The sequence below is a fragment of the Trachemys scripta genome, chromosome 11, assembly GCF_013100865.1.
Source record: "Trachemys scripta elegans isolate TJP31775 chromosome 11, CAS_Tse_1.0, whole genome shotgun sequence".
Classification (NCBI taxonomy): domain Eukaryota; kingdom Metazoa; phylum Chordata; order Testudines; family Emydidae; genus Trachemys; species Trachemys scripta.
The window spans coordinates 37,665,220-37,681,567 of record NC_048308.1 but is presented as its reverse complement, the minus strand read 5'-3'; the positions used below and the strand labels follow the sequence as shown (position 1 = coordinate 37,681,567).

Below are 16,348 nucleotides of genomic sequence, written 5' to 3'. Positions count from 1 at the left end.
CCCCCCCCCCACCTAAAAATTCTTCTCAAAACATAACAGCAATCAATTTCATTGCTACTTGGAAGACCTGCATTTAGGAATGACCTCAATAGCCTCCGCTAGTACAGCGAGGATCAGGTGCGTTTTGCGGCATAAAGCCCTTTGGTATTAAAGGCTCTATGTAAATGTAATATAAGCAAATATACTTGGGCTTTGGGATAGGTACTGACCAGGGGTGGCTCTATGGTTTTTGCCGCCCCAAGCACGGCAGTCAGGTGGCTTTCGGCGGCATGCCTGCGGGCAGTCCGATAGCCACACGGATTCGGCGGCATGCCTGCAGGAGTTCTGACGGTGCCACGCCTTCAGCATCCCCGCCGCCGAATTACCGCCAAAGCCGCGGGACCGGCGGACCTCCTGCAGGCATGACGTCGGACCGGCGGACCTCACAGCAACTGGCAGGCCGCCCCCCATGGCTTGCTGCCCCAGGAACGCGAAGCGCTGGTGCCTGGAGCTGCCCCTGGTACTGACTACAATCCTTTACAGAACCTCACTATTTGCAAAGCTGTGCTGTAAATAAGGAAGTGTTATTTACTCTTAACATAAGAACTAGAGGTCACCAAATAAAATGAATAGGTGGCAGGTTTAAAACAAAACTGAAGTATTTCTTCACACAACACACAGTCAACCTGTGGAACTCCTTGCCAGAGGATGTTGTGAAGGACAAGACCATAACAGGGTTTAAAAAAAACTAGATAAATTCATGGAAGATAGGTCCATCAATGGCTAGGATCATCTATTAGCTAGGATGGGCAGGGATGGTCCCCCTAGCAATGTTGCCAGAAGCTGGGAATCGGCAACAGGATGATGATTACCTGTTCTGTTCATTCCCTCTGAAGCACCTGCCATTGATCAATGGCAGAAGACAGGATACTGGGCTAGATGGACCATTGGTCTGACCCAGTATGGCCATTCTTATGTCTGAAAATAAGTGTCTCATCATGGGGGAGGGAGGTACAGCCAAATTTGATTTTGAGTCAGTGAATCTACTATAGCAACTAACAGCATAATAGCGATCTTATATGACTCATTCATAGTATTAGAGTGTTTAGCCCTTGTATGCTGTAGCTACTAAAAGGTGTCTGGATCACGTACCTGGGCAAGTCCAAGGAAAAAGCCACACAAGTATAGCATGTTATATAGATAGGAATTTTGTATTGCTTTTATACTGGGAGGACAACATTTTAGTTTCCATCTTCAGGCACTAAAAATGAGGTGATGTGAATTATTCCTATCTAATCACACATCTACTGCATAATGCCACTACAGCAGCAGAAATACATAGCGCAACCATGATAAAGCATTTCTGGCCATACACATTTCTGAAGATGCCTAAGATTTTTAGTTCTTGTCAGATTTGAAGTAGTTAAGTTATTGTGCCTCACCTCAGTATCGTTGTTGAGATTCCACAGATCAAGCCTACCCATTCCATCCACACAAGCAAACAGGGCGGGGTGAGTGGGAGACCACATCACATCATAAACATAGTCTGAGTTGTCTTCAAATGAGTAGAGAGGCTTGTTATTCTAAAACAAAACACCAGATAGTACTTTACACCACACAATCTTTACATTTGGGATTCTGAAAGCAAAATCTTTTTGCAATGAAGGTGAAATATTGAGTTTTTGTACAGTTCATATTGCAGCAATTGTAAAATTAAGTAACAATCTGTGCTTAAAGAATTCCTTCAACTGTCTCTTACATAGAAAGAGGCCAAAAAATAACTGCAGGATGGGGGGGGAACCCCCAAGTTCCCCCCTCCCTCCCCGTTTGGATGAATTATATAGCATGTTTACTGCCTGATATTACAACATAGCTTCAGTAGGAGGCTGGTATAACAACCTAAATATGAGTGAATTCTGGTAGTCTCCTGAGCTGACCTGATGGCCTAGGGGGTAGGCTTGTGCACTGTTATGGGAGAGACCCTGGCTTGACTTTAACCCTAGCCTAGTTTCGTGCTCCCTGGGACAGCAATGTTGCAGAGGCGGCTTGCTAAGAAAAGCGATGGAAAGGACATTAGTCATGGCTCTTGACTGCAGCTCAGTTCAGGCTCATTAGAAACGGTGTTGATTGGTTTTGATGGGAGTCCTCCTAATTCATACAAGACTGTGGTAATGCCTTGTGTGCTGTAGTGAGGCAGTGAGGACTATGGAGATGCGAGGACCTGAAATGGACACCTGAATTACCATAATTATAATATACTAATATAATACATAATATACCTGAATTACAAAATAACAGACTTGAATCATTACATTGATCTTCCCAACCCAGTTACAAAAGTTAAAAGGATGAGCAAAATGGACCAGAAATAGACAAACTTGGCCACATTTACATACAAGTTACATTTAGGTGATAAGTTACAGTAATCTTGGTGATGCTACTTGCAGGTTATTAAAAGAGAACTAAACTACATAAATTAACTCATCTGATGTTACCATTCACCCAGTCGAATTAACAAGCTTCCCTAAACCCTTTGACAACACTTTGGTTAACTGAAGCTTACATTATAGCACCACCTTGTGTCAAAGTCTAATCTGTTAGACACCTCTGTTTTAGATACCTTAGTTGTCCAAAGCTTTACTGTCCAGTCAAATGATGAGGTGACAAAAAGATGAGAGAAGTCTACAGGTCCAACTGCTGCATGGCAATGGATACCTGTGATTGGTCCTTGGTGTCCTTCAAACATCTCACTGATTCCCGCTTTGCTGTTTTAAAATACATTATGTAGGTTAATTTCCTTTGAAACTATATTTCACACAGAGGCAATAAGGAATACATGTTTTAAATAAACTGGGAGTAGGTTTCAATGGAACCCAAATAGATATGGCCTGCAGAGGGGAAAGGGAAATGTGGGTTTGAATATGATCCTGTGTATTAGCCTCTTTTTCCAAAACCCTATTCTGTTATATTTAAGTGCAGACATAATACCATAGAAAACAGTAACACTTGGCAAGGCTATCCCATCCAGATTTGACTAGGTACCTCTTCAAGCAACCTCTAAATATTTGGATCAAATAACAAAATTCAGTCCTCAAATATGGATATGAAACTCCCATTGCCTTAAACAGGAGTTGCACTTAAGTAGCTGAGGCAGAGTTTAGTCCTAGTGACAATACATCCCCAATAATCTCATATCAGAACTGATAAAGTGGAGAGGAGGGAAAAAGGATGTTACAAAGAAGGGATACAATTTTGGCTAGTTTTAAACCAAAGAGCTATGCCGTGAGAGTGATGTGTATTTGAGATGAAAACTGGACACTCAATTTTATTTCAGAAAGCAATTGATAAGATACAGCCAGACAATTTCAAAACAGATTGAACAGCAGGAGAAATGCTAGCCAATTTAAGATTTGTGCGTGATTTTACTGTACAATTATCCGTAGAACTGATAAAGTTTGGGATGTTCTCCTCCAATTCAAATGAATAGAACTGAAGTCTACCAGTTCATCTTCCTTTTCATAATTAAAAGTATTCCTAGCCAAAGTAAAGATCCACCAGTAGCAATGGTGGATCTTTTCTTGAACTTTAAAAGTCTGATTTAATATTTCATATTTAAAAAAAATGATATCACCTTTTTATACAAGCACGAAGCTCTGCTATGAACATTAATTTAGCTTGCACAACAAAATGTTTCTTTTATTAAGTGAAAAATCCTGATAAGCTTTGCTATTTTAAACAAAAAAATAATTTGAGCGTCTATTCACCTGCCATGGCGGCATGCTGTGTACACAGAGCCTTCCTCACTTCCAACAACGAAGTTATTGACATCTCCAACAGGAAAGGACATGCACGTGACAGCTACAGCCTTGGATTGCTTATGAATCAACTCCATACTATCCTGTAGAAAAAAGTAGCAGGAACTTATTTTTCAAACTTGCCATCTTAACTTTCACCAGAAATCGTGTAGATTTTCTAGTACTAGTTAGTTCACAAGCTATTCTTATTCCAGCCCTTTTCTACATTTGGAAGATCTGCCTCTTATTCATGAATCCAAACTTTAGCATTAGTACTGAAGAATCCAAAAATTATGATGAACTTGATTTACTACAGTAAAAAAGGAATTTCTTACAGAATTACTGTACAACTACTCAGCTGGGAATGTCTGCATATTGTCAAAATGCTTAACACTACTTTACGAAGTCTTATGAAATACTTAAAGCAAACAGGTGAAATTAATATTAGAATGCTAAGAATTTAGTAACATACAGACTACCTGAGCTCAAAAGAGAGTAAGTGGTAAGTAACAGCCTCATCTATAGCTCTCTTACATACTTTTCCAAGTTTACCCTACCTGAGGTTGGGAAAGCATGTCCAGACTCCATGAGCATATCTTTCCATCAGTTGAGATGCTAATCAAATTATGAGCATTTTGGGTCCCAACCACATTTACACAGTACACAGGGTGCTGAAGAGAGATTACAAAATCCTTTTCAGAAACAGTTTCCATAGTAACAAATTCAATGACACTCAGTTAACAAGAGTGAAATACAAATTAATGTTTCATAAAGCAATTTAAGTTGACTAACAATACTATTTGAAATATATGAAAACTCAATTAACTTTTTAGCATCTAACACAGGGTGTTGAGATAGGCTCCTATAAAACTGACAGCTCTACGACAAAGACAATTTTTCAGTGCTACTATTGGTAAACCAGACATAAGTATTAAAACATCATTACTGTTCATCCAGGGGAAACCCTCTCCCACCCCAAGGGGTTAATGGCTCAATAGTGAGAAGTCCTCATTTCACCCCCTACCGTGTGAGCAGCAGCTGAAAGTGGAGTTCTCTGCACTGGGGTTCTTTTATTGCTGCGATTATCCCATAGCACAATTTGGCCTGAATATGTGCCACCAACCACCAGATTTGGATGAAATTTTGCAAATGTAGCCGACATCACTGCTGACTGCAGAGGACACACACACAAAACAAAAACCACACATATACAAAGGGAACAGTTTTATGTTTAAGACTAAAATCAAGAATTTAAGAATAGAAAATCTGACTAATTACTGGTAGCGAGCTGTTTCCTCAGTTACATTTGATATTGCTTTTACTATCTTCTGCTCCTTTGTCCAAACATATGAAGGTTCACAACTACATGAGTTGAATCGTTACTTCAAAAACTTGACATTCTTCTGGTCTCAACTCTTACTAAATACAAATAAAAATCCCACTCTCTCCATATGCATACATTTGATTTGTATCTTTCCTAGAAGTTAGTAGTAACAGAAATAGAATCCAGTAATAAGACACATTCTGTGGTCATTTTTCAAGGAGAGCAGAATACTGTTTTGTCACTATAGTATCAAATCATAATATAATTACCTTTGCAATCTATGCCTTGACAGTAATCTGACAGCATCAGATTACAAACTAGTTTTAATTCAACTAAGTGATTTTTCAGAATTATGACATTTTGAAAATAAATGGTTATTGCAGCTTTGGTCAAACAGAAAAGGTTTGCACATTTTTACCTTTCAGTAATCCATTTTAAAACCTGCATCTGTTTTTTACTTGAAGCATGTGTTTTTACTTATCTATTTTTTTCCCCAATTCCTCAGGCTATGTACATTTTATTCAGTGGGCTACGGTCTAGTTATACATTCTGCATCATAGTTCCTGAAAAACTTCTCATACTTAAGGCATAATGTCAGTTTTTCTTTTAATAAATGAGATTAAGAAACAGATTTTCAGACATGTTTAAATATTCTGAATGTCAGAAATTTTGCAACAGAGGAATCTTTTCAAACTGATGATGTCTTCAGCCATCAACATCTGTTTGCAAATACATGTGGTTAAAGTACATGCCAACCCAATGAAATCATTATGTTGACAAGAATAAATAAGGCACTTGTCCAAATTAATCAACATAAAATCTTGAGCCTGGTGAGACAGGAACTCACATCATACCTGGCAGTGAAAGACATACTCCGGGGTAGTTTTCTTGTATTTCATATTCCACACAAGAGCCACACCATCAGGCTCATGAGGGGCATCTTCATTATTGTTGTAGGAGGCTACAAGCAATTCTGGATACTAGTCATCGAGAAATTAGTGGGAAAAAATGTTCAAAATAAACAACTGCCTTATGGTCCAGTCAGTCCTAGAATCTTGATTTATAGTGGCAAAAATAAGTTTAACCCATGGATAAATCAGCTCCATAAACAGAAAATATTAGATAAGCTAATTACCACAGTAAGTATAATTACAAGGTTTACTCAAAAAGAGTGTTAAAATACAAGATAATAGAATACATAAATACTGAACACAATAATTAAAATATTTAGGTGAGGCTAGTTTCTTGGAGCTAATGCTATACCTTTATGCCTTGGGCATTTTCTGTTCAATTTATAGATTGCATTTAAAAGAACATTGTTAATTTCTGTTACCTCTTTCAAAATATATAAACACAATCACATTCAACTACAGTATGTAAACAGCAGAATGTGTCAGAGCTATTCTAAGGACTATATATAAAGCACTGTGCATGTATGGTTCAAATAAAGCTGAGTGCACAAAACTTGAAGTATCTGCAAAGGTGACTCAAAGAAAATGTTGTTTTTACCTGAGATGACCAGTCCAAACAACTAACAACACGATGCTTTGACCAGCGTTCATCAAAAAACTGTCTGTTTAAGGACAGTTTAGCGCCTGCCTGAATTTCTCTGTAAAGAGAGACAAATGGAGGGTTCTAATCTAAGATCACTTTTTCAGTTACAAATATAGTAAACACAGTAAAGCACTCAATACTCCCACATTACCCTTCTTTGTCTTCCAAATCTCTTCCACTGTAGTCAAAGAAAATGTTAATCTGCTCAGAAAGAGCTCTTTCTACAATCCTTGTAGAATGGTCAAAGAAACTTAAAAACTCTTCAGAGTGCAAAATTTGCTGTTTTTCCTCTTCTGTAAGCTCATGAGGGGCAGCTGGGGGGAAAAAAAAAAGGGGGTTGGATTTTCCTAAAGTTCATTCTTATCTGTCAAAACATTTCTGAAGAAAAACCAAATACTTTTCAAATTAAATTTTTTTATATCCATATATTTTAATTTTTACATAGGATTTTAAGTTATTTATATTTTTGTTTACAGAAAAAGTGGAAAAAATGTCAGTTTGATAAAAACACTATTACATTAAAATTACTAAACGTTCTTTTATTTACAATGCCTAATACTGTGTCCTAAAGTGAGTTGTACCTTCCTCCTCTTCATCATTTTTCAATGTTTTTTCTTCTTCGGGTTCAATTGATGGCTTTGGTACCACCACATCATCATCATCTTCATCATCTGAAAAGAAATTATACAGCAAAATAGTTAATAACAGTCCTAGAGAAGCACAGTAAAGTTCCATCCAGTTTCAAACAATACAAAAGTAAACACATTTGTGCATATGGAATAATTTTACATCAATTGATTGTTTCTAAAACTTAATCCATACAAAGGATAACATTTGGTTAAAGTGAAGGAATATTAATGAGAACATTATCTACACCACTATTTCGTATACAACAGTCATACCAAATTGCGTAGCTGTGTAAACTGAAACAGAATACATAAGCAATTGTAGAGAATTCACAGTGGAAATCTCTAAATTTACAAGCATTTATCATTCCAGACAGAATATGGAAGTACCACATAGTTTTATGTAACATGCTGACACATTAATGCTGCAGAATAAAGAAAATCAAATGTCTAAAATAGCCTACAGAGCTGCTGCTTACTTGTGATCTGAAACCATCAGTGTCTAATGGGTCTTCGTATGGCATAAAGATGACTTACATTAGCTTTCAGGTTGCTATTCTGAGAGGCAAATTTTGCTAAAGATAATAGCTGAGAGATTACATTTTCTTTTCTGTCATTCTAAATGCAAGTCTCATTATCTGTATCATGTTTGGCAATGAGAATTTTAAAGCAAAATGTGTTTTCCCTAATTGCAATGAATAACATAAAATGTTAATGTTCTGGAATACTGACAAGGTTTACAGCACTTTTTACATTACTACATTTTATCCTTTGAATACTGTAAACCAGAAAATAACTTTAAATTACTTAGTGTTGTGGAATATGCATTTCCTGTCTTTTCTTCTTCTCCTTTCTAAGGTAAGTTTCTGAAAAGACTATTTTTATTGGTTAAACAGCTATGTCATCTGTCTATAAGGGAATGGCAGCAGGAGTCTACAGCATGCTTCATCACAAGTAACGAGACAGTATTCAACAGGGACTCTACTTGTTTGTCACAGACATTTCTCTGACCCATGTACAAAGTTCTCTAACAAAAAACACACACGCACCCACACACAAAAGAGTGGTCAAGGGATGGGAACCAGCTGCCAAGCCATGGTCCCAGCAGCCAGGCCAGCTGACTAGATAGCAACAACCAGATGGTACTGCTGGGATTGTGTGTCTCTGCTAGGAGGTGGCAATGGGATGGCACAACATTTTTCTGCCTCACTGCTTCCAATCATGTCTTTCCCCAATGGCAAGCCTGTGCAATTACCAGCACTCCAGGAGGTCCACAGACAAGCCTTTACCCTCTAAACAAAATACAGCTTGTAGGCCATACCAGCTGCCAAACCACACACATAGTGATAGGTTTAGAGAGGTCTGAATATCTTTCTAACTCCATAGTACAGGCAATAAAAATATAACTGTACCTGTAGGAAAGAAAGCTTTAAGTGACACTGTATAATGCTCACAATAATACAAACTCCAACTTAATCAAAATGATAATGACGTATGCCAATCGTACATTACTTGAAATTGAGCGATTTTTACGTTCTGACAAGTTTACAGAACTAGGATAAATGGCATGAATGATTTCAATATATGCTCATACTTTTGAACCAAATGGTGAAGGTTAAAATCTTTCCTTTCAAGGGCCTCAATCAGCCACAAAGGAAAACAGTAATCACTGTCTTTTCAGCCAGCCCAACCGCATTTGTCAGCCCTTTCTCTGTCAATGCAGCCAGAGCAATCAACCTGCCAAACATTCAGAATGGAAAAACAATCTGAAAATACAGGGTATAATGCACCTGCCAGTGAAAATGGCCATTTCAAGAAAAGCTAGTGATCTCAGTGACCCTGCTGAGGAGGCGGTGGTGCAAAGGGGAAAGAACGCGTAAAAGAATTCTTAGTGATCTCCACTCTCTTGCACATTGACACTTCCTTACAAAGCATGCCAATTACAGCTTTTGTGCTACTTAAAAAAAAAATGAAAGCTTTTTTGGGCAAAATAATCACACGGAGAAACAGAAAGACACTACTCCTTTTTAGATGGATTCGCATGTACAACTGACTATTAATCTGAAAACTGTATAACTTGTAGCAAATCCTAAACTGTATTGTTCAAACCAAACTGAAATTCTAACGTCCAGTCACTGTGGGTCTGAACATTGATAAATTTATATTTACAAGATATGACTGAATAGCAAATTGCAAGACAACTGATGTACAATGAACATTTAATCATGTAAAAAATATTTGTTTCCCCAAGCAATCTTGCTTCAGTTAACAAAATGCCCTAAATTTAGAGACCTGGATTCTGGTCACTCTGGACAGCTACTCTAGCTTTAAATGTAATGAATTAGAAAATGCATCCCAACTTTGCTGCATCACACTGATTTTAAGTACCATTTTCAATGACAGGAGTCAAATTCCTAACAAATGCAGATGGTCAGCTGTTTAGTGCTAAGTGACCTCATAATCTACATATTTTACAGAAAAGATCTTGTAGCAGATTGCTCCTCCCTTTTAATGTTTCAACATAGATGGTGTATGTTATACAGAGATCCAAATTCCTTCATATTACTCTCAGTATGTGTTGTCAGCTTATGAGTTATTGCTGCAGCTGAGAGCTAGACATAGCAGAGCAGAAATTATTTCAATACTTTTTTAAGGTATCAGGGCTGTTGATGACTCAGTCCTATTTTTAGGTTTATTTATGTACAAACATCCCCCTGGTTCATAAGCCTTGTAGCCTTAATTCTATTGGGGTTACTTTACATTAAGCAACACTATTATTCATTTATTTATATAAATAAATGGATTAGTCAAGAATCTCGAATTAAAACATAAAAGCTTAGAACATTAAAATATTGTATACCAATTTGCAAGAAACAAAAGAATGGTCCCTACCCAGAGAAACTTACAATCTAAAGACACAACCAGAATCCACTGGAGAACAGGAAGGATCAGAGATAAGTTTTTAAAATTTCCTTTCCTCTCCTCTTCCCTCCCCCTTCCCCCAATCACCTCCTCTTACTTTAACAATAATGGTCCAAGTGTTAAGTGTTTGCAGGGGTTGTGATACAATATGATGAATAGCAACACAGTAAAAAGTATTAAAAGTTCTAATGTTGAAAAACAGTTTACCATTTCTAATGCATTAAGTACTCACTTAAAATCTAAATGCATCACACCACCACAAAATCTATCTTAGCCTGAACTTTTGCGAGATGACCTTCTCTACTTCAGTCTCCCCGCTGTTCATTACCGACTACTTTATCACCACATTCTACAGGCCATTACCCAATGATCCCACTGAGGGTTACCAAAAGAAACTACCCCATTTGCTCAAGAAACTCCCTGAAAAAGCACAGGAACAAATCTGCACAGACACACCCCTAGAACTCCGACCAGGGATATTCTATCTGCTACCCAAGATCCATAAACCTGGAAATCCTGGATGCCCCATTATCTCAGGCATTGGCACCCTGACAGCAGGACTGTCTGGCTATGTGGACTCTCTCCTCAGGCCCTATGCTACCAGCACTCCTAGCTATCTTCGAGACATCACTGACTTCCTGAGGAAACTAAAATCCATTGGTGATCTTCCAGAAAACACCATCCTGGCCACTATGGATGTAGAAGTCCTCTACACCAATGTTCCACACAAAGATGGACTACAAGCTATCAGGAACAGTATCCTCGATAACGTCACAGCAAACCTGGTGGCTGAACTCTGTGACTTTGTCCTCACCCACAACTATTTCACATTTGGGGACAATGTATACCTTCAAATCAGCGGCGCTGCTATGGGTACCCGCATGGCCCCACAGTATGCCAATATTTTTATGGCTGACTTTGGGGACGAGAGCTGATACTAACGCCCCTACTCTACTTGCGCTATGTTGAGGATATCTTCATCATCTGGACCCATGGAAAAGAAACCCTTGAGGAATTGCAACATAATTTCAACAATTTCCATCCCACCATCAACCTCAGCCTGGACCAGTCCACACAAGAGATCCACTTTCTGGACACTACAGTGCTAATAACCGATGATCACATAACCACCACCCTATACCAGAAGCCTACTGACTGCTATACTTACCTACATGCCTCCAGCTTTCATCCAGATCACATCACACGATCCAGTCTACAGCCAAGCGGTAAGATACAACCGCATTTGCTCCAATCCCTCAGACAGAGACAAACTATGATCTCTATCAAGCGTTCTTAAAACTACAATACCCACCTGCTTAAGTGAAGAAACAGATCGCCAGAGCCAGAAGAATACCCAGAAGTCACCTACTCCAGGACAGGCCCAACAAAAAAAGTAACAGAACGCCACTAGCCGTCACCTTCAGCCCCCAACGAAAACCTCTCCAGCGCATCATCAAGGATCTACAACCTATCCTGAAGGACGATCCCTCGCTCTCTCAGATCTTGGGAGACAGGCCAGCCCTCACTTACAGACTGCCCCCCCAATCTGAAGCAAATACTCACCAGCAACCACACACCACACAACAAAAATACTAATCCAGGTACCTATTCTTGGAACAAAGCCTGTTGCCAACTCTGTCCATATATCTATTCAAGGGACACCATCATAGGACCTAATCACATCAGCCACTCCATCATAGGCTCGTTCACCTGCACATCTACCAACGTGATATATGCCATGTGCCAGCAATGCCCCTCTGCCATGTACACTGGCCAAACCGGACAGTCTCTACGTAAAAGAATAAATGGACACAAATCAGACATCAAGAATTACAAAATTCAAAAACCAGTCGAAAAACACTTCAACCTCCCTGGTCACTCAATTAAGACCTAAAAGTGGCAATTCTTCAACAAAAAAACTTCAAAAACAGATTCCAACGACAAACTGCAGAACTGGAATTAATTTGCAAACTGGACACCATTAAATTAGGCTTGACTGAAGACTGGGAGCGGATGGGTCATTACACAAAGTAAAAACTATTTCCCCATGCTAATTTTCCCCCTACTTTCAAAGTGGTAGCCATGTTAGTCTGTATTAGCAAAAAGAACGAGGAGTACTTTGTGGCACCTTAGAGATTTGTTAGTTTCTAAGGTGCCACAAGTACTCCTCCTCCTTTTTCCCCTAACTGTTACTCACACCTTCTTGTGAACTGTTTGAAATGGGCCATCCTAATTACCACTACAAAAGTTTTTTTTCCTGCTGATAATAGTCCACCTTAATTGATTAGTCTCGTTAAGAGTTGGTATGGCAACACCCATTTTTTCATGTTCTCTGTGTATACATATCTCTTCCTACTGTATTTTCCACTGCATGCATCGGATGAAGTGGGTTTTAGCTCACGAAAGCTTATGCTCAAATAAATTTGTTAGTCTCTAAGGTGCCACAGAGACTCCTCATTCTTTATACCACTTAAGTTAGCAATACACCTGATACAATTTCTAGTTTTAAAAAAAAAATGCTAACCCTTTTTTCCCCCAACAAGACGAAGATAAAGCAGTTAAAACTTTAAAAACCGCACAGCAGCATGAAGACTGGAAATGGGACTGTATGTCACATCAATTTATTGATGAATATTCATTACAATATTCTAAGTGGTTAACTCCATGTTTTTTCCTGACAGGGGATCTAAGGTTATAAACTAAGCAGTAAAGAGTGCATAAAAGTAGCAGTTACTTTTAAAGTGACAAATCTCTTGTCGATGAATACTAAAACCAGATTTAATGAACCACTGAATTTTTACTTTGAGTTAACATCAAAATTGTGATGTATTTTGGTGAGATGGAAAGAAAAGCAGTGCTGTAAATTAGTCTGCACCTAGCAATAACACTATAGAGTGAAGTTCCAGTTGTCTGAGTAATCTGTTGCTGCAGAGTAGGTTAATCAAAGTTAAATCATCTGTGAAATGGGTGGCTTTTGTTAAGCTGAAGTTTTCCATCTGTATTTCATTGTATATTTATGGCATGTACTGAGAACTACAGCCATATATAAAACTAAACTATTTCTTAAAGAGTACTGTTGGAATATATAAATACTGGGAGTGTTATTAGTATTGCTGTAGCACTCAGAGGCCTGATGTGCTGAATTGTTAAATATAGTTAAAACCTGAGTTAAAATAATCAAAGTCTTAACCAAATAATATTTTCATCATACAGGTTTTTATGCATTTTTTAAAACCAATAATTAAGCAGTTAGAAGTCGCCAATAACAAATTACAAATCCTCAGTGTGGAGCTAATGCAGCAATATTGTCTTTAGTTAACTGAAATAATTAGATATGAGTTGCCCAAATGCATTTTACTGTACAGAGACTGCAAATACAGTAATTCTATAATCTACAAGAGTAAGGAATACAATAATCGTAAATTAAGAGGTTCCCAGTTTTAAAGTATATTACATGTCAAAAGTGTCCCATCTATGCAATAAGATATTGAAATAAGTCAAGTCCATCTGGTTCTGAGGAAATACATTACTAAATAGTATCCCAAGCAGAAACTGAATGTAATTCTATGAGAATTTTTACCTTTATACAGATCTTCTGTTGATTTTCATGTTTATAATACTTACATGTTCACATATGCCTTTTTCTCTTTTTGTGTCTTTCTCCCCAGACTCCTGTATATTATACTTATTAGTACCACTGAAGATGACAGCTTCAGGCTTTCATGCAATATTCTATTCTGCTGCCTATCAGCAATTCACTCATAGGAAGTCACACTGAATTCCCTAACGACAAACATGAACTGCAAAACTTTCAGGGAGTGTGCCAACCTGGACACTTCCCCCAATTACTTTCCGAATGTAGGGTGAGTTTTTACTTTATGTTAACATCAAACTTATAAATGTATTTTGGAGAGATGGAATGAAAGGCAGTGCTGTAAGTTAGCCTATACCTAGAAATAAATACTAGAATGTGAAGTTCCAGTTGTTTGAGTAATCTGAAAGATTTTATAAGAGAGGTGGTTATAGAGAAAAACTGTCACCTGACTTTTCTTACTAAACATCCTACATTCAATTTTCTGCTGTACTGGAGTACAGTTGGCACAAACAGCTAAGGGGAGGCAAACATGGTGCTTTGCCATCTTTCCGTCTCCTCAAATCATGGGCCTGTCCAGAGGTTGAACTGGCATAACAACTAAGTCCAGTCTAAAGACTGGACTAACTGTCTCTGCTACCACCAACAGCCTCTGCATTGGTTAAGATCACCTGAGCACACTGTGCTCCAAATATATACCCTGTGATGGGAGCGAGGAAAGCCAGAATGGGCTGGCTATGTCAACTGTAGGTTAGCCAAGGATTCCCTCACAGCAGGGGAATCCTCAGCTGCTCCTTTCAGCTTTACAGTCATTTAGTACTGCTCTGGTACAGCACAGTACAGTAGAACCTCAGAGTTACAAACCTCTTGGGAATGGAGTTTGTTTGTAACTCTGAACAAAACGTCATGGTTGTTCTCTCAAAAGTTTACAACTGAACATTGACTTAATATAGCTTTGAAACTTTACTATGCAGAAGAAAAATGCTGCTTTTAACTATCTTCATTTAAGTGAAACAAGCACTGAAACAGTTTCCTTACCTTATCAAATCTTTCTTTTTAACTCCCCCCCCCCCCTTTTTTTTAAATAATTTACGTTTAACACAGTACTGTACTGCATTTGCCTCTGCTGCTGACTGCGTACTTCTGGTTCCAAATGAGGTCTGTGGTTGACCGGTTAGTTCGTAACTCTGAAGTTCTACTGTATCTAGTTTTAAGAATTTGTTTCAAGCCAGTTACGTAGGATCGAGGCATGTGTATATACACAAAATTTAAACGTTTAACAATAAATCAGCCACATCCCATCTTTCGTCTAACAAAATCAGTGTTTCTCAAACCCTGGTCCATAAGTGCTTCCATGACAAAGGTGCAACATGGCATTTAAAACAAGAGGTGGTCCTATTAGCCCAGAAAGCTTCCATTACTATTGAGCCAGTCTTTAAGCAGAATTCCCTTGGATGCCTATTCCTGTTTGGATTACACATGAATCATAGCAAGTCTTTGTCAGGTGTCCCTGGTATTAAAATTATTTTATGATCAAATTTGCTGACACCATAAAAACTGATGGGTAGCAAATCACAAGAGGACAGCCCTAAACTGTAAAATGACCCAGATAGATTAGATCAATGCAGTGACAATTATGGGCAACAGGAGAAGATTTAGTACAACTGAATGAATGAATTCAACACTCTACATTATGGAAAGGTAACAAAATAAGGAAAGAATGTTACCAAGACAACATACTTGTTGCATTGGAACAAGTTTATTTTCATCTCATCTCCTTTATGTTGTTCTAATACTACTTTAGGTAATCAATCATTATAGCTACTGCATAGGTGTGGGATTAGCACTGGGAGGAAAGACAATCCATAAGAGAAGATCTGCCTGAAGAAATAGTCCACAAATACAAAAAAATTCTGAATTACTGCAATAATAGTCTAATGTGCTTTTTTATTCTCTTTTAAAAAATGTTTTTAAACAGATTTATCTTGACCTACCTCAAAGCTGGATTAGTTTTTGACCACCACAGGAAGGCCACTCTAGCACCAAGGACCCAGACTGAGCAAATTCAAGAGCATTAAGGCCCTCCATTGAGAATGTCTGGCTGCCTATCCCCAATGGTAATTTATTATTTGTATTACCGTAGCACCAAGGACTCCTACCATGGATCAGGACCCCGCTGTGTTAGGTGCTATGTTTGCTTCCATCTGTAACCATAGATATCTGGTTTTTGCTCACTTTTTCTAGACCGTATTCTTTACATAGAGACTAGGAGTACTTTGTGGACACACAAGATCTTCAAATGGTAGGTGCAACCTGAAGTAAGATTTAGTAAACTTTCTTTATAAGTCTATTTTGTACTCTGGAATTCTGCTTATGTTCCAGCATTTATTGAATTTACTTCATTTTAGGATCAAGACTTAAGAAAAGAAGGTACTCTGCTGTGTTGCTGGGAGCATGTATGAAAAAAACTGACAAAACATTCATTAATGAATCTCTTTCTTAAAAGATTATTCATTTCATCCTAGTCACAAAATTGAGAAAACACATGTTGAAAGGT

General features: G+C 38.1%; 1 protein-coding gene across 4 annotated transcripts in view; it reads right to left on the bottom strand.

Annotated features, from left to right (window-relative positions):
• DYNC1I2 (dynein cytoplasmic 1 intermediate chain 2) overlaps window positions 1-16,348 on the bottom strand; it is a 50,067-nt gene that overhangs the window by 2,639 nt on the left and 31,080 nt on the right. For all 4 annotated transcript variants that reach the window (XM_034785536.1, XM_034785539.1, XM_034785538.1 and 1 more), the window contains 9 exons: window positions 7,233-7,322; window positions 6,803-6,965; window positions 6,607-6,706; window positions 5,952-6,077; window positions 4,798-4,944; window positions 4,331-4,444; window positions 3,744-3,877; window positions 2,600-2,744; window positions 1,422-1,562 (listed from right to left, as the gene is read on the bottom strand). In XM_034785536.1, the coding sequence (XP_034641427.1) occupies window positions 1,422-1,562; window positions 2,600-2,744; window positions 3,744-3,877; window positions 4,331-4,444; window positions 4,798-4,944; window positions 5,952-6,077; window positions 6,607-6,706; window positions 6,803-6,965; window positions 7,233-7,322 (1,160 nt within the window). The remainder of the gene's footprint in view (window positions 1-1,421; window positions 1,563-2,599; window positions 2,745-3,743; window positions 3,878-4,330; window positions 4,445-4,797; window positions 4,945-5,951; window positions 6,078-6,606; window positions 6,707-6,802; window positions 6,966-7,232; window positions 7,323-16,348) is intronic.